At 37.9% G+C, this 19,156-nt stretch overlaps 1 protein-coding gene across 1 annotated transcript in view; it reads left to right on the top strand.

The window, feature by feature from the left end:
- Positions 1-19,156, top strand: part of TBC1D2 (TBC1 domain family member 2) — a 78,132-nt gene that overhangs the window by 33,259 nt on the left and 25,717 nt on the right. Inside the window, exons 6-7 of the mRNA XM_074196773.1 lie at positions 6,443-6,829; positions 16,515-16,625. Of these exons, the coding sequence (XP_074052874.1) occupies positions 6,443-6,829; positions 16,515-16,625 (498 nt within the window). The remainder of the gene's footprint in view (positions 1-6,442; positions 6,830-16,514; positions 16,626-19,156) is intronic.

Raw genomic sequence — 19,156 nt, 5'->3', positions numbered from 1 at the left:
GGCAAACAAGTCCTTGCAAAACATAACAGACATTCTTAGCCTGATTTTTATTGAGTTCATATATTTTGAGTGGTGGTGAAACTGCTGGCTAATCAGATTGCTTCAATAACTAGGAAACTGTTCCTAGAATCTACACATTGCCAAGTCATACGGGATGAGAAAGCTGCCCCTCCCATTTCCTAATAGGTTCCCCAGAATTGTATTTAAAGTAGTAAACTTAAATGGTTTTATTTTGTATAATTAACTCTAGTGGCAGAAAAAGGATAAGATGCTTCAAATTCTTAGGACCCTGTGCTCTTTCCACTAGACTGTCATTTGGAAAACAATAGCAAAAATAATGATAATTAAATTTATTCCTTGTATTATTTCATTTCTACCTCACAACAACCTTGTGAGACAGATGCTGCAAATAGTATTAATCCCCATTTTCAAAGTGAAGAAACTAAGGCTCAGAGAGGTTAATTGACCTGCCCAAGTTAGCTTTAGAGGCAGAATTTCAACTCGGGTCTCCCTGATTTAAGTCCAACATTTCGTCCTTCTATATAAGTTCCTTATATAATCAGGGAATATAACTTTCACAGAACTCCAGTCCCAACATTACAATACTTAAGACTCCATCAACCTTAAAGATCTTTCTGATCATAAAGATCCCTAAGAAAAGATATTTCTGCCAATTTTCTTTGCCTTAAAATACTTTATATGATATGTATGCCTGGTCTCAATGCTCTGACACCACATTGGTTGTCCCCTGCTGCTTCTTCCAGGAAGGCACAATCAGAATCTCTCAATCCCTAAGACTATGATATTTCAAAAGGCAAAAGTGATGGATTTGCATCCCAGAGAAACTAACTAACCCTGTGAACCTGAATATAAAGGTAGGGGTAGGGGAAACAACCTTTTGTGGACTAGTGAGAGAACTTGAAGTCAGTTTATTTTTAAATAAAAAATTCTTTGTTGGAACTTTAAAGTAAAATTCAAGAGACAAGATAGATTTATTTGCACAAAGGGGTACATGATGATATAGTGCTAACATTTTAAAGAGAAAGAAGAAGCAAGACCTTTAGTGTCTTCAAAGGGTAATGAGGAAATTAAATAAGAAAAAAAAATGAAAAACAGAGTTTTTTAATTTCTCTTGGTTTTTAATGGGGAAGCAGAGGTATAATAATCATACCTTGAAAAATAGTACCATTGAAATATTCTTTTAACATTCAGAAGAAATTAGAACAACATTAAGAAGGAAGAACAAATAACCATTTTGAAAGTAATATATAGAACTTATTTACTTTTTAAAAAAAAACAAATCATATGAAATGGAAATGCACAGTATCATAGAATCTTGTTCTAGATATATGGAAATGCTCCTTTTTTAATGTTAAAATTCAGAATAAAAATGTTTTTAAAATATGTTAAAAATTAATGTATTGATTTAAGTTAAGTTACTAGTTAGATATTCTTCCAGGACTATACAGTTTTAAGGACTTATTGACCTAGACCTAGAAAAAGTATATCTGGAATATTCAAGTAGTTAGGCTTCATAGTGAAAGCTATGGGGAAATTGTCTTTAAGAGATAAGAAATACTACCTGTCTAGAGGAATTAAAGGAAGTAATCACATATTTCTAAACTGAGAGCTTTTAATTAAACCTTAATTATGAATAATTGGTTAACTTTAATTTAAATAGGTTACAAAGATGTTTAAAAACATGTATCCTGTCTTCAAGGAGCTTTTATTCTAATTGGAAAAATGATGATTGAGACTACAGACTGGTCAAGTTAGAGACTAGAACTCTCAGATGAAGAAACTCACTCCAGGGGGGGGCGGAGCCAAGATGGCGACAAGAAGGGATGGAGTCTTAGGAGCTCTCTAATAAAATTTATCAGCTAAGGACTCTAACTAAACTTTCGAGAGACAGAACCCTCAAAGGGTCCCAGTGAGGCAGTTTTCCTACTCAAGGTAACCTGGAAAAGAGCAGAAAGGCTCTGCTCTCCGGGATCGGAGGGGCGGCCAACCAGAGGGGTGGCCCGCCAGAGCGAAAGAACTTCAGCCTCCCAGAGGCAGCCCCAGGGTACTGGGAGTCTCAGCTCACAGCAGCGGGGGAGTCTCCTGAGCTGCACCCCGAGGAGCACCAGCACAAAGTGGGGGAACAGCAGGGGACCTCTGCCAGAGTGAGCACATGGAGCCCAGCCCTCAGAGCACACAGCAAGCAGCATGGTCTTTCCCCAGCCCTGATCCAGGAAACAGAAGCAGGTGGAGCTGGTAAGCAGAAGCCCCCAGGGCATGAGCCCATTGAGCTGAGGGAGGGGAGTGAAGAGAGAGAGACTGCAAAGCTCTGTCCTCTGCCCCTGGAATAGGACTCTGGGGCTCTGACCACATTCAGATCCTGATAGCAGTCTAGGCCCCCCAATAGAACAGCAGGGCCCCCCCCCACCTCAGCCCCTTGGCAGAGGGGGGTGCTTATGGTCATTCACAGACCAGGAGGGAGGACAGAGCCTCACACACTGAGACCCTTGTGGCAGTGTCCCAAAAGCTCAAGAAACACCCCAAACCAAGCCCAGGCTGGGAAAATGAGCAAGCAGAGAAACAAAAAGAAGACTATTGAGAAATATTTTGCAAATGAGCCCAAGAAGAACCAAAATACTCAGTCTGAAGATGAGGAAGCACAAGCTCCTGCATATAAAGACTCCAAGAAAAACAGAAATTGGGCTCAGGCTATGACAGAGCTCAAAAAGACTTTGAAAATCAAATGAGGGAGTTGGAAGAAAAACTGGGAAAAGAAAGAAGAGAGATGCAGGAAAAACATGAAAATGAAGTCAGCAGCTTAGTCAAGGAAATCCAAAAAAATGCTGAAGAAAATAGCATGCTAAAAACCAGCTTAGGTCAAATGGATAAAACAGTTCAAAAAGTTATTGAGGAGAAGAATGCTTTAAAAACAAAATTGGCCAGATGGAAAAAGAGATAAGAAAACTCTCTGAGGAGAACAAATCCTTCAGACAAAGAATAGAATTCAGGGAGATTGATGAATTTAACAGAAATCAGGAATCAATACTTCAAAACAAAAAAATGAAAAATTAGAAGAAAATGTGAAATATCTCATTGAAAAAACAACTGATATGGAAAACAGACTTAGGAAAGATAATTTAAAAATTATTGGAATACCTGAAAGTCATGATCAGGAAAAGAGCCTTGCCATCATTTTCAAAGAATTACTACAGGAAAATTGTCCTGATACTCTAGAAGCAGAGGGCAAAATAGAAATGGAGAGAATCCACCAATCCCCCAGAGAAAGAGATCCCAAAGAACCAACCCCTAGGAATATTATAGCCAAGTTCCAGAACTCCCAAGTCAAAGAGAAAATATTACAAGCAGCCAGAAGGGCACAGTTCAAATATCATGGAGCTGCAGTCAGGATCACACAGGACTTAGCAGCAGCTACATTGGAAGCTCTTAGGGCTTGGAATACAATATACCAGAAGGCAAGAGAGCTTAGAATGCAGCCAAGAATGAACTACCCAGCAAGGCTGAATGTCTCCTTCCAGGGAAAAAGATGGAATTTCAATGAACCAGGGGAATTTTAAATGTTCCTTTTGGAATGGCCAGAGCTGAACAGAAGGTTTGATCCTCAGATACAGGACTCAGGTGAAGCATGGAGATTGGAGGAGAGGGGGGAAATATGAGGGACTTAATGAGGATGAACTTCAGGTATTCCTGCATAGAAAAATGACATTGATAATACTCATATGAACCTTCTCAGTTAATAGAGCAGGTAGAGAGAGCTTTTATAGTTGAAGCACAGGAGAAAGCTGAATTCGAGGATAAAATATGGTGTAAAAATGGAGTCAATAGAAAAAAAGGGAAGTGGAATGGGAGAAAGAAAAAGGAGAGGGGGGAATAGTCCAAGATATTTCACATAAGATTTTTTTTATTACAATGAGTTATTGCAATGATATGGAAGGGGGGAGGCAAGGGGGAATGAGGGAAACTGCTCTCATCAGAGATGGCTAGGAGAGGAAACAGTAAATATACTCAATAGGGTATAGACATCTGCAGTAAGAAGGAGGGGGGAGCAGGGGGAAGGGGTGGGGATGTGAATAAAGGAGGAGAGGATGGACCATGGGGGGAGTGGCCAGATATAACACATTTTCTTTCTTACTTCTTGCAAGAGGCTGGGAATGGAAGGCCTGCCCAGGACCACAGGCCCAGGTGGATTCTGGGCCTAATGGGTGGTATGGGGGCTCAGGGCTTCTTGGCCCCAGGACCAGGGATCTGTCTGCTGCGCCACTCAGCAACCCTACAGCAGAGTCATAGTGAAAGGAGAGAGAAAATAAAGTACATGGTAGTGGAGAAATAAGAAAGGAGGGAATTGTGATCAGCAATGGCAATGGTGGAAAAATATGGAAATAACTTTTGTGATGGACTTATCATAAAGAATGAAATCCACCCATGACAGAGATGTTGGTGTTGGAACAAAGACTCAAGCACATTTTTTGTTATTATTATTTGGGGGAGGGTTCAGGGCAAGTGGGGCTGGATGGCCTGCCTGGGGCCACATAGCGGGATGATCTTTGGGTGTCTGGGGCCAGATTTGGACCCAGGTGTTCCTGGCTCAAGGGCCAATGTTCTGTCTGCCACGCAGCCACCCCTACTATTATTATTATTTTATTTTATTTTGGGTCTTTTTTTCTTTCTTTTTTTTTTTTGGTTTTTGCAGGGCAGTGGGGATCAGGTGGCTTGCATGTCACATGGCTGGGTTTACAAGGCTGGATATGGACTCGGATGCTCGTGGCTCCAGGGCTGGTGCTTCGTCCATTGTGCCACCTGGCCATACCTACAATTATTACTATTATTATTTTTTTATTTTAATTTTTTTATCTCCCCTTTATTTTTTTCGCCCAAACAAGTCTATCTATATTCATGGGGGAGGAGAGGTATTTCATTTACTTGTAAACAAGAATCTTTTATTAATGTAAAAATAACTTTAGTACAAAATGAGAATAAAAAATAAATTTAAAAGAAAAAGAAAAAAAGAAACTCACTCCACCATTACAAGTGGTACTTTTCCTTCACTTTATTTTTAGTCTAAGAAGGTACCTAAAGCATCAAGAGATTAAGTGATTTGTCCAGTGCAATAAAGTTGGTATGTGTCAGAAGTAGCCCTTGGAATCCATTTCTACCAGGGTCTGACCCCAGCTTTCTATCCATTATGCCACTAAGCTATTTAGCATAAACAATACAGGGTAGTACTATAGGTGAAGTATTAAATTCATGCTTTAGAAATTCAGAAGATGTCACTCTTACTGTGGACTAGGAGACTTCATGAAGGAGGTAAAACTTAATCTGGATCCTAAAGAAAAACGAGAAAGAGGATGATAGAAGGCATTCAAAGCAGAGGAAACATAAGATGAAGCCTGGATTTTTATGTTTGGGAGAGGGAAAGTGCCACAAATAATTCTAAACTCTTTTTTGGTATTCATTAAGATTCTTGGTAATCCTGTACTCTTTTATGCAAATATATACATTTATGTATATACCTGTGTGTGTGTGTGTATGTGTGTGTGTTTTCAGCAAATCAATTATATTCTATCTTCCCTGCCATTTCATCATTGTTAGCTGGTTCAATCAGTCATAGCTTTTTCATTAACTAGCTGTGAAGTTCTGAGTGAGCCCCATACTTTTAATGGGCTCAGTTTCTTCTTTTGTAAGTGATCTCTGAATTCCCATCTGGCTCTGAAATCCTGTGACTGACTTGAACAATCTTATAGATCAGTTCTCTGACTGGAGATAGAGTTTTTCAAACTAAATACAATTATAACAGAGAAATAGGAGAAATATTTACAGGTCAGAAAGTATTAGCAAGGAGATGGAGGGACAGTGGAACTTCAATACAAAAACTGTCTCCTTCATTACACTGTGAATTCCATGAAACAGACTATTTTGTTTTTCTTTCTCTGTATACCCAACATAGCATAGGGCTTCACACATAAATATTGCTTAAGAAATGCTTCTTACCTTCTTTTAAAAAATATTAATTGATTGGATTTCTCTATTTTTATTTTTAATTACCAATGAGATTCCTCATGAAATGATGACTAACCATATGCTATTTTTAATTAGAAATTTCATAAATGGATTTGAATACAGAGGAAAAAATAAGGACTTAGTTGCTTAGTATTGGAAAACAAGGTGGGAATTGGATTATAAGACATTAACCTGGTTACTATATGAGGTCCAGCTTCTGAGCAGAGCCTTGGTGGAGACTTACTACATCCTGATCTTCTGCACAACTGGTTTCTAATTCCTTATGTTTCCCAATACAGCTCTAATTTTGCTTTGATGCCCCTTACCATGTCTGGATTGTGTGTGTATATGGTTATAGTGGACAGGAATTGATAAGAGAAGATTTGATTTGCTTTGAGTTTTTTGTTTTTGTCTTTTTACCCCTCAGGAACTTGTGAAGATTCTCCATAAAGCTCTTGAAGCAGCCCAACAGGAAAAGCGAGCATGTAGCACATATCTCATGGCCACAGAAGATAAAGACCGTCTAGAGCTCGTTCGGCACAAGGTGAGACAAATTGCTGAGCTCACAAAGGATGTAAAAAGCCTACAACAAGACAAGAAGACCCTTGAGGAGACCCTAAACCTGAGGGAAGAGCACATTAAGGAACTACAACAGCATGTGCAGCTATTAATGGATAAGAACCATGCTAAGCAGCAGGTTATCTCCAAGCTCACAGAGAAAGTGACCAAAGATTTCATGGCCCCACCAAAAGCAGCAGATGGGCTTGATTCTGAAACCTTCCTAAATCCTCATGAAAAGTTTGAGCAATTGAAGGTATGTAGAACTGCCTTGCAATTCAATTTCAACAACTCCCTGGATATCCTAATCTGTCATATTCCATTTGCCCCATTAGTTTTGTTTTGTTGTTTTTTAACTGACCACAGACAAAGTATAACTTCTGGATATTCTTGGTTTATAAATTAAATTCAGGAAAGCTTCAGCTAGTTACATCTCTTAGAGAACAGGTTTATCTTAATAGCTGAGTTTTTTAAGTAGTTAAGGACCCTTTCTTTAAATGGAGAAACTTTTACTAGCTTTTACAAAACTCTTTCTAAGGGGCAACTAGGTGGCACAGTGGATAGAGCACTGGCCTTGGAGTCAGGAGTACCTGAGTTCAAATCCAGCTTCATACATTAATAATTACCTAGCTGTGTGGCCTTGGGCAAGCCACTTAACCCCATTTGCCTTGCAGAAACCTAAAAGAAAAATCTTTCTAAAATCTACTACATATTTTCCTACTTTCTTAGAATATACTTAGAACTTATAAAATAGAATATTCTGCACAGAATTTTTTTTCTTAATGACATAGTAAACATTTTGAACCTCAGTTATTATAAAGATGGCCTAAATGTTTGCTTTTCCCTTAGCTTAATATCTTAAAACTGTCCTAGGACCTTTGGGACAACACTGTATAATGAATGTTTTCCCAAACTACTAAACTCTATTGGCTGGCAATGTGCATGTCACATTGATATACTTTGGGACTCACTATTTACCCCTTGATGGAAAGTTTGAGAGGAGGAAGTTTGCTAATGATAGAAATGAATCCCAGAAGACAAAATGACAAAGAAGATCAAAGCAGCATAGGAGAGTAAGGGCAGAAATGGATGGGGGTGAGAATACAAGGGGTGATAGCAGGCTAAGGAAGTTTTTGCCTGGGAAGATGGTGACTGAATCACATGGATAAGGGAAGGAGAAAATAGGGTTTACTATAAGAGTATCATTTGATTAAAACTCCCACCCTTAAGCATCCTATGAGGTTAATGAGTAGTATCATTCTTTCAAACACCAAGCAAGAAGAAAAATTAAAGTTCTGAACTAGTAAATACTAGGTCATTGGGCATATTGGGACCTGAACCAAGCATCAATTCCTCAATTCCTGCAACAACACCCCCAGTGTCTGAGCAAGAGCCAAGACAGAACTTGCTACCTCCTGAAATCAGTGTTGGATAGTCCAGAGAGTAGGTATTAGGGGCAAGAGACTTAATATGAGGCAATGGATAGCACTTGTTGGTAAATAGAGGGTGTTGTTACAGTGACTGAGGTCAAGAGCAGGTATAGCCTTCATTCCTAGCAATATATTCCCTGAGGAAGAGTCCTTCATACTAAGACCACTTCCCTGAGACTTCACTCACTGATTAACCAATGACAGTAAAGTAGCAGCACTGGGAGAAGAACTGTCTTGCAGTAGAAGACACACTGATCTTACAGTTCAAATTTTTGCTCTGGAACTCTGCCACAAGGTTACTCACATATGGGGATATACCTGTAAATGTTTAACAACTGGCTGGGATCGGGGGAGTTATGCACAACATACTTTAAGTTTAAACTACATTTTCTCTATCATATTTTCAAGGCTAGGTGATCAGCCAAACAAATCAAGCACTGATTTATAGAGTTGGTTGATTTCCAAGGTGTAAATATTTAACAAGAGGCTCTTACAATCTGATCTAAGCTACTTCTAGCACACCCCTTCCCAAATGACCTTCCCAAATGTCAACTTTCTAACTTGCATTTTGAAAGTCAGAATCTAGAATCAAACCCTACCTCTGACACACTCTATGCGACCTTGGATAAGTCATACATCATCTCTGGATCTTAGTTTCTTCATCTGAAAGGGAGCAAGTTGGACTTGATGAACTTGGAGAGTTGATCCTAAGAGCTCTACTTGTGAGAAACTTGACACTAGCTGCTTCCCCATTCCCATTGTATTCTTCACTGCTGAGAGGAGTGGCAAGGCAAGGGAGAGACCTTAAGAAGCAGGCAAAGCCTCAGGAAAAACCTAGTAAGACAGAAGACTTGAGAGGATCAAAAAACAATGGTCACTTGTTGGGCTCTTTTTTGTGGAGGGGATTCTTGTTCAAGGATGAGGTTGGATTATTGTCTAATATTCCTTCTCACTCTGAGATTCTCTAAGCTGTGATTCTTGGTTCCCATCTGTGGTCATACTCAGTTACCGTATTTTAATATTCATGACCTTCAGTGTGATCTCTTCACTCTTTTTTCTTCTTTCTTATCTCTTCTGTTTCCTGTCACTTCTGTGCTTCTCTGCTTCCATGTAAGAAGTCTGACTTTTTATAGGCCTCAGCAGCCAATCAGTATACTCCTTTTCTTCTTCCCAGAAAACCAACTGATCACAGGAGCATCAGGTATAATAAGGGTCTTTAAGGGTTCTCTAGAGTAGCTCTTAGCTATTCAACAGATTTTTTTTGATGGAAGGCTTTTGGGGGAAGGAAAGGAAGCTTTTATAAAAGACTGAGGATTCCTAGGATGCTGATTTCTGATTATATCATCATCATCATCATCATTATTATATAAACAGGCAACCCATGATTCTGAATAAGACAATGCATGCAAATGAGACCCCACAGCTACTATTGTGGGAACTAGAAAATATGAAGCTTTGAAAGACTCGGACCTCAGAAAGGGAGAAGCCGCATGGAGATAGGATGGAGGAGAGGAAAGCATGAAGCTGATCCCAGGGAAGGACTGGCCTGATTACCAAATAGGTCCTTTGTTTATAAGTATCTTGCAAAAGCAAGTTGAAGGTTTAAAGTTAGGGTTAGAAATTTTGCTATTTTCCAGAATTTACTCCCTTATTGTGTGGCAAATAGCCAGTAAAGGTCCCAGATATCTGAGTTTAAGTAAGCACTTCTGTGCTTTGTGATTAAAGTCCCTTAATTAAACAAAATCTCTCTCCATTGGCTACTGGAGTTGGTACCAGCTCTGTTTCTGCCTCAGGGATCTGTGGGAAATAATTGAAGGAAATGGGCTTTATGCAGAATTTAAACTATTCATTCATCCACTAAACAAACATTTGTTGATTAATATGTGCAAAATAATGTGTGCACAGTATACAGCTATACAATATGAAATGATAAGATTCTTTTGATAGTCTCAGTCTTTTGTCTTATTATTCTTTCTTATTTCCTGAAGCTTTGTCTGCTTCTTAAGGTCTCTCCCTTACCTTACCACTCCTCTCAGCAGTGAAGAATATAATGGTATGGTGGAAATAATCAAAATGACAAGTTTCTCATAAGTGCCAACCTCACCCTGCCTGATCCCTTTACCTTCTTTTATCTTTACTTCCCAGAATTATGTTTCTTCTCAAGGAGACAAGAAAAACATCACTATTTATTCTGTACATAATAAAATGAAAACAGTTTTGCTAAATTGTTCTGGATAGTGTGTCACCACCCCCATTGTACTTTAGTTCATGGGAAAGAGAGGAGTGATTATTATGATTATATCTTGAATTATTCAGAGATAAAGAGTCAAATTCCCATGCATATATTGGCCAAATATTGAGACTTAGTTTATAAAAATCTGGCATAAAGAATTGTATTTGTTTAATAAATGTAGTGTATTTTAGTTTGGAGTTTCAGGCAAATTTGATGGTTAAGACTGGACCCAAATTTCAGCATATGTCTACATTTGGAGCCTCATTGGTTTTTTAAGACATCTCAGGTTCTTAAACGTTTTGAAAGTACTCTCATCAGATAATGCAAAGTGAAACCTTTTTCCAGTGGTAAAATTTATAGGAGAACTTTTCTAGCAAAGTAGATTTTCAATGGATAACTGAAAGAGACTTATAGATTTCAGGTTCAAAATAATAGAAGTGAAGCCTAAAATATATAACTGGGTAAAAAAAAAGTTCCTCAAACCTTCCAAACACTTGAAAGTTAAACTGTCATTATCTATTTCATCAGGTCCTTTTAATTATTTTCTTACATTCTTTATTGAGCAGATATTTACCAATACATATAACATTCTTTTCCAATAACCCTTAATTTTATTTTAAAAATAGACTAAACTCTCCCCTTTCAATTTTTAGAAAGATATCAGAGTGGAACAGAGCCAAGATGGTGGAGTAAAGGCAGGGGCTCCCTCAAGCTCTCCCCCAAATCACTCCAAATACCTTTAAAATAAAGACTCCAACCAAATTCTAGAGTGGCAGAACCCACAAAAACTTAGTAAAACAGTTTTCCAGCCCAAGACAACTTAGAAGATTCATTTAGTGCCCAGGCCACACCAGTGCAAACTGACTCCAGCCTCCAAAAACAGATCTTAGGCAACTGGACCCTTGGGGGTGCCTGAGTCCAGCAGTGGTGGCAGTTTCTAGACCTCTCAGCCCAGGGATTGCCAAGGACAATTGAGAAAGTCAACAGGAAAACTGCCATACCAGAGAGAAAGTATAGCCCAGTCTATCACAGGCTCTGCACAAACCTGTCCCCAGGGGACCTGAAGTAGGCCCCAAGAACCACCTGGCAACTGCTTCCAGAGAGCTCAGCCCACAAACAGGGGGTTGGAGGAAGTCTCTTTGCTGTCCCCAAGTCAGGATTCTGTTGCTTCACCCATACTCAGATCCAGGTCTCAGTCTGGGGCTCTAGTCTCAGGAAAAGGAGAAGAAGCACAACAGAGCTTATAGCCTCCAGTGGCACAGGGACTCTCCTCAAAGTTCCAGGTCAGAAAGGAGTACTTGTGATTATTCACAGATCAGAGCCCAGGGCAGGAGAGCAGTCATAGCCTCTCATAAGACCTTAAAGAAATGGAGAACTTGTACATACCTGGAGGATATCCCTGAAAATAGACACAAAAACCCTCAAAAGCTTGGGACATTGTGTCCTTCACCCTAGGAGAGAACCCCACCTTAACAAAGACTTAAAATCATAATCTGTAGAAATGAGAAAACAGAAAAAAAAACTGATCACTTTATTTTGGTCCTATGAAGGATCAAACTACATACTCAAAACATGTAAAGTCAAAGCTTCTGAATCCAAAACCTCCCAAAAAATATGAATTGGTTTCAGGCTATGGAAGAGCTCAAAAAAGATTTTGAAAATCAAGTCATGGAGGTAGAAGAAAATTTGGGAAGAGAATTGAGAGCAATATGAGAAAATTATTAAAACCAAATCAACAGCTTGGTGAAGGAGATACAAAAAATACTGAAGAAAATAACATCTTAAAAACCAGTTTGGGTCAAATGGAAAAAGCAAGTCCAAAAAGCCAATGAGGAAAAGAATTCCTTAAAAAAAGAATTGGTCAGATGGAGAAGGAAATACAAAAGTTCTCTGAAAAAAATAATTCCTTAAAATGTAGAATGAAGCTAAGGGAAACTGAGACTTTGTGACAAATTAAGAAACAATAAAGCAAGTCCAAAAGAAAAAGAAGGTAGAAGAAAATGTGAAATATCTCTTTGGAAAAACAACTGACCTGTAAAACAGATCCAGAAGAGATGATTTTAAAATTATTGAACTACCTGTAAGTCATGACCAAAAAAGAACCTAGACATCATTTTTCAAGAAGTTATTTGGGGGGGGGCAGCTAGGTAGTGCAGTGGATAGAGCACCGGCCCTGGAGTCAGGAATACCTGAGTTCAAATCCAGTCTCAGACACTTAATAATTACCTAGCTGTGAGGCCTTGGGCAAGCCACTTAAACCCATTTGCCTTGCAAAAAAAAACTTAAAAAAAAGTTATTTAGGAAAACTGCCCTGATATCCTAGAAGCAGAGAGTAAACTAAAAATTGAAAGAATTCACCAATCACATCCAGAAAGAGATCCCAAAATAAAAACTGCCAGGAATATTATAGCCAAATTTCAGAACTTCCAAGTCAAGGAGAAAATATTAAAAGCAGCCAGAAAGAAACAATTCAGATATTGTGGAACTGTAATCAGGATAACACAAGATATAGAAACTTCTACATAAAAGACTAGTAGGACTTGGAGTATGACATTCTGGAAAGCAAACCAAGAATCAACTACCAGCAAAACTGATACTCTTTCAGGGGAAAAGATAGACATGTAATGAAATAGGGGACTTCCAAACTTTACTGATGAAATGACCAGAGCTGAACAGAAAGTTTGATCTTCAAGTACAGGACTCTGGTGAAACATGGAGAGGATGGACCAAGGGCAAATTATGAGGGATTTAATGATGTTAAACTATTTGTATTCCTGCATGGAAAGATGGTACTGATAACTCATGTGAACCTTCTCATTTATTAGGGAAGTTAGAAGGAATACATATATATATATATATATATATATATATGTATATGTATATGTATATGGCATAGAAGGGAGTCGAATTTTAAGGTATAATTCATTTAAAATGTAATTAATGGGGGGAGAAAGGGAAAGAAGAGGTAGAATGGAATTAATTATTTCACATAAAAGAAGCAAGAAAAGGTTTTTGCAGTGGAATGGAAGAGGGGGAAGATGAGAAGGAGTGAGTGAGCTTTACTCTCATTGGAAGTGGTTTAGAGATGGAATAACAAACATACTCAATTAGGTATAGAAATCTATCTTACCCTAAATGAAAATAGGAGAGGAAAGGGATGGGAGAAAGGTAATGGGGAGAGGGAGGGGGAGGTGACAGAAGAGAGGGAAGATCATAGGAGAGGATTGTCAAATGCAATGTGCTTTTGAGGAGGGACAGGGTGAAAGGAGAGAGCGCATAGAACAGATGGGGGTAGGGGGAATAGGATAGAAATAGGATAAAGAGAAAAAATTATCAACTATGGTGAAAAATATGAAGCAATTTCTCTGATGGACTTATGATAAAGAATTGCTCTCCATTCCAAAGACAGAGTTGATGGTGTCTGAATACAGACTGACACATACTTTTTTTACCTCACTTTATTTTTTTTGTTCTTAAGGTTCTCTTTCATTGAGTGTATGTGTGGGGGGGATGTTTACTTTAACAAATTACTATTGTAGTAAAGTTAAAAAAAAGATATCAGAGCAACTCCCCCTCCTATTGCTTCTCCTAAGCAACTATTACTTCTCCTAAAATACTGTCCAAGCAAAGATAACCTTACAGAAAGGTGAACACTATATATATGATCTGATTTTGGGCATAGTGAAAAAACCTTTCCCCACCTACTAATTGATAACCTGAAATTTCATTGCTCGAACTTCATTTTTTTATATTAAAGCTTTGATTTCTATTAAATGCAAATACTTCTGGGAGGGTGTAACATTTACCATCACTTTCAGATCTGCTTTTATAAGACTAGCTTTATACATGCTTCCTTTCTTAGGGGACCATACCTACAGTTAAGACAGGTAGCAGTCTTAAGGTAAATAATAAAAAGGAAAAAAATTAAGAGAATTGCTCTGTTACCTGCCTTGAACATTGCTATTAATGGCTTGGATGAAGCTGGAGGTGGCATGCTTATCATTTTTTTTGCAATTGACACAAAGCTAGCAAGGTTACCCAATATGTGAGATGATAGTCAGGAACCAAAAGGATCTCAACAACTGAGAATGTTGGATCAAACCTAATTTACAGGGACAAATGTAAAGTCCTACATTTTAAAATCATTGTCTAAGTATAGCCAAAGGAATGATTCACTAAATAATAATTCATTTCAAAAAGATCTAGTGATTTTAGTGTATTTATAGCTCAGTGTGAATCAGCCATACAAACCCCAAGAGATAAAAGATTTTTATCTGCGTTAACAGAATTATATCCAGAAGAAAGGAGATGATAGTCTTCTGCCCAAATTGGAATATATCTGGATTATTGTGTTCAGTTTGGGGAGATTCATTTAAGGACGAAATGGACAAACTAGCAAATGTATTTAGTGATCAGTGACCAGAGTAGTGAAGAGAGTGGAGACAATATATCAGTCAGCAATTATTAAGCAACTACTTTGTGACAGATTCTGTGCGCCAGAAATGTGACTTCAGAGAATGAACTACTTACAATGTTACATTGTAATAGGAAGACAGGAAAATAAGTATAAACTGAAGAGATACAAATATATACAAAGTAGTTAAATAGAAGGTCTTTGGGTACAGAAGGCATGAGCAGTTGGGAGGATCAGGAAAGGTTTCATGTTAGAGGATGGTGCTTTGAGAATAGAAGACTTATAGTGTCTGTGTGTGTATGAACATATATACATATATGTATGTATATGTATAAAAGCAACCTTCAGATATTTGAAGGTCTGGCATATAGAAAACATTTAAATTTGTATAGCTTAAGAGGGCAGAACTAAAGCAAAAGATTAAATATTACAGAGATAGACCTAGGTTTGATGTTTGGTAAAACTTCCCAACCAGAAGAGGAGTAGGTCAGCTCAAGAGATAATGAATTCCATGACACTGCAGTTTTCTTGTTACATTTTAACTTTTTTTATTCTTGAGAAATATCAGGTAAAACAAGCATTTTCAGATTCAAAGTAAAACCCGCCAAAAAAGGCATTTTTAAGCACTATCACTAGCACCCATTTCTTCCTCCCACCCAATTGGAAAAGCAAGTTATATGACAAATAGATATAGTTAAAGCAAAACAAATGATTATATTGCTTGTGTTCAAAAAATGTGGAATCCATCATCTCTCTTTGAAGACATAGGTTTCATGCTTATCATCAGCCCTCTAGAATCAGTTACTTATTGCATTGATCAGAATTTATTTTTTCAAAGTTGTTTATCTTTAAAGTATTATTGTTATTGTGCTAACTGTTCTCCTGGTTCAGTTCACTTCATTATTCATCCATTCATAAATCTTAACAGCTTCCCCTGAACCCATTCCTTTCATAATTTCTTATATCACAATAATACTTCATTGCATTCATATTTCATAATTTGTTCAGCCATTACCCAATTGATGGACACTTCCTTAGTATCTAATTCTTTTCTATAACAAACAAAACTGCTATAAATAGTTTTTTGGTATATATGAATCATTTCCTTCTTCCTTTGGTCTCTTTGGAATATAGACATAGTACTGATATCTCTAGGTCAAAGGGTATGCACAGTTTACTGATACAGTTATAATCTTGTGCATCTGTTAGCAAAGACTAGATGATCACTGACAAAGGTATAGAAAAGATTCCTATTCTGCTTCAGTTAGGACTAAATGTCTTCAAAGCTCCCTTCTACCTCTGGAATTCAGATTTTTATTTATTCAGTCCTACTGAATAGGCTTTCCTGAAATGTGGGAAACTGAATTAAAGCAGAAATAATACCATACAATAGGATAAATTGATGAGTTTTTCATTATTCAAATATAGACAGAGGACAACATATTGTATTTCTAGCATTTATTAAGTGCCTACTGTATGTTAACCACTATGTTAAGCCTCAGGAGCATAAAGAAAGAACCATAATCTAATGGAAGAAGTAGTAGAAAGAAACTTATATATAAGTCAGAGAACCTAAATTCTTGGGCCAGTCACATAATCTCTGTAGGTCTCAGTTCCTTTTCTGTAAAATTAAGGGATTGAATTAGATGCTATCTAGAATCTTTTCTAATCTGTAGTTCTAGTGAATAAAGTATTCCACACTTTAGAACAATATTAATAGACATACATCATAGAAAGATGAGGGCTAAAGGGGAAAGAAAAAGAAAAAATACAAAAGTTGGGATATGGTATCAGAGTTTGATTGTCCATATTGTTGTTACATATTTACAACTTCATTAAATAACTAAAACATCTTTCCTCTCAGGATGATATAGAAGCCTACAGGACCCAGAACCAATTTCTGAACTCTGAAATCCACCAAGTCACAAAGATCTGGAGAAATGCTGCTGAGAAGGAGAAAGTCCTTTTAATGAAAGTAAGAGTAACATAGTGCTACATGCAACTTCTTATCTGTTCCCCTAAGAGCTTCTCCTCAGTTGATGCTGCACTTGGTTCTTCTCCTTCAAAAATATCCTCTCCTCCCTTATTTTCCAGCCCACCTTGAAAAATTAGCTTCCATTCTCTATTCTGTTGCCACAGATTTCTCTTTGCTTCCTAAAAACTACTCACTTGGGGTGGCTAGGTGGCATAGTAGATAAAGGACCAGCCCTGGAGTCAGGAGTACCTGGGTTCAAATCTGGTCTCAGACACTTAATAATTACCTAGCTGTGTGGCCTTGGGCAAGCCACTTAACCCTGTTTGCCTTGCAAAAAACCTAAAAAAAAAACTACTCACTGCAAAATTCAAACTTCAGAAAGCATCATATAGATGGTGAGCCAACAAAGGACCCTGAGAAAAAGTAGTCAGACTAATGTGAAAAGAACCAAGAAAGAACCAGAGAACCAAAACTTAGAAAGGAGAAAGTGTACAGGAAAAGACATTGCTCTACAGTGACTAAGGCCAAAGAGACCTCAAAGTGAGAATCTCTTTTGCTGAACTAGGAATGCATGTATCAAGAGTTTTATTTTGTTACTGCTATTGTTGTTTTGCTTAGTAGAAAATATGGTAATAGATTAATTTTTTAAAACTTAAAAAAAATAAGGGATTCAATACCATAAATTTGTAGTTTTTTCAGTCAGCATAGTTGTGTGACTTCTTCAGCTCTATTCAGCAGTATGAATGTAAGTTTGATCAAAGCAAAAATTAGAGGTAATTCAAGGTTATAATCTTGAAAGGGATGAGCAACTACAAGTCAAAGGGGCAAAGGACTGAACAGAAATGTATTGAGAAGAATTTGTTGATTATAGACTCAAAATTGGCTAAGAAGGAAAGCAAAATCAAAGCAGTGGCAATGGAGGTTGAGGGATAAGAAATTGTAGTAAAGGGGTGAATAAATTTAGGAGGTTTGAGGTATAGAGAAAGATGGAGTTTATGGTCAAATAGAGAAATGTCAAAGTTTTGGGAATTTGGAGTTTTGGAAGGTTTTTTTGGTATTTTGAGGGGTTTTGTGTCTTCATTAAGGAAGTAAAAAATGTATAGATAATGTTGAAATCCAGGGTGTGACTATTCCTGTGTGGATGGAGTGGAGAAGTAAGTCATAGGATTTGAGGAAATTGAGGAACTGAGAGGTGGGTACATGAGGAAGCATCAACATGAATGTCATAATCCTCTAGTTAATCTTAGGAATTGAAGCAGAGAGGAAAAATAATTAGCCCAGGGCTAAATTCCTTGAGAATGAACAACAGCTGCTCTGAGCTGTATATAATGGGAGGGGAGAATTTTAATGGATTTTTACTGTTATCATTTGTTTTTACATAATCTAGCTGTACATTTTAATAACAATTTTTAATTAAAATTTTAATTGTCTCAACCCTATTATCTGAAAAGGACTAAAGGGACAATAAGTAAAGGCAGTTCAACAAAGTTCAAGTCTAAGAACTAAAATGCACAAGGGTCTCTTTTACCTCCAAAATCAATTCCAAAATCTTTGACTTTTAAAGCAGTTCCTAATGCAGTCCCTCCTCCTTAGTCTTACACTTCACATTCCATCTTGAACACTGCATTCCAGTGACACAGGTTCCTTGCTGTTCCTCTTACATGGTATTCTTTCTAATTGCTGGCATTTTCCACTAGCTGCCCCCCTTGCTTGGAGTTCTGGGTCTCCTCATCTCCACGTCCTGCCTTCCCTGGCTTCCATCAAGACTCAGTTCAAATCCTTCTGCAAGAAACCTTTCCCATTACCTCTGAGTGCACCCCTCTGTGATTATCTCTAACTTATACAGTAGATATATCTTATTTGTTATATAGATGTTTGTGTATTGTTTCCTCCATTAGATTGTAAGATCCTGCAAGTCATGGACTGTTTTTTTAATCTCTTTTTATAAGTACAATGCTTGTTGATTTAACTTGAGTGAAAATAATAAAGATTTAACAGTATTTACATATTAGTATTATATCTAAGTTGTCAACCAAAACAGTGATTTTAAAGAAATTGAACTTTTTGCCTAACAAATCCAAAGAAAATTAGAAGTATAATTGAGATTAGAAGTATAGGGGGGGCAGAGCCAAGATGGCGACAAGAAAGGATCACATCTTAGGTGTTCTCTGATAAAACTCATAAACTAAGGACTCTAACTAAACTTTCGAGAGACAGAACCCACAGAGGGTCCCAGGGAGGCAGTTCTCCTACTCAAGGTAACCTGGAAAGAGCAGAAAGGCTCTGCCCCCCAGGGTTAGAGGGGTGGCCCACCAGAGAGGTGGCCCGCCAGAGCAAGAGAACTTCAGCCTCCCGGAGGTAGCCCCAGGGTGTTGTGAGCCGTGGCTCACAGCAGTAGGGGAGTCTCCTGAGCTACACCCCAGAGAACACTGGGCACAAATTGGGGGAACAGCAAGGGGACCTCTGCCAGAGCAAGCACATGGAGCCCAGTCCTCAGGGCACACAGCAAACAGTGTGGCCAGCACAGCCCA

This window comes from Macrotis lagotis, chromosome 8 (genome assembly GCF_037893015.1).
Source record: "Macrotis lagotis isolate mMagLag1 chromosome 8, bilby.v1.9.chrom.fasta, whole genome shotgun sequence".
In the NCBI taxonomy this organism is placed as follows: Eukaryota; Metazoa; Chordata; class Mammalia; order Peramelemorphia; family Peramelidae; genus Macrotis; species Macrotis lagotis.
This window is presented reverse-complemented; position numbering and strand designations above follow the sequence as displayed.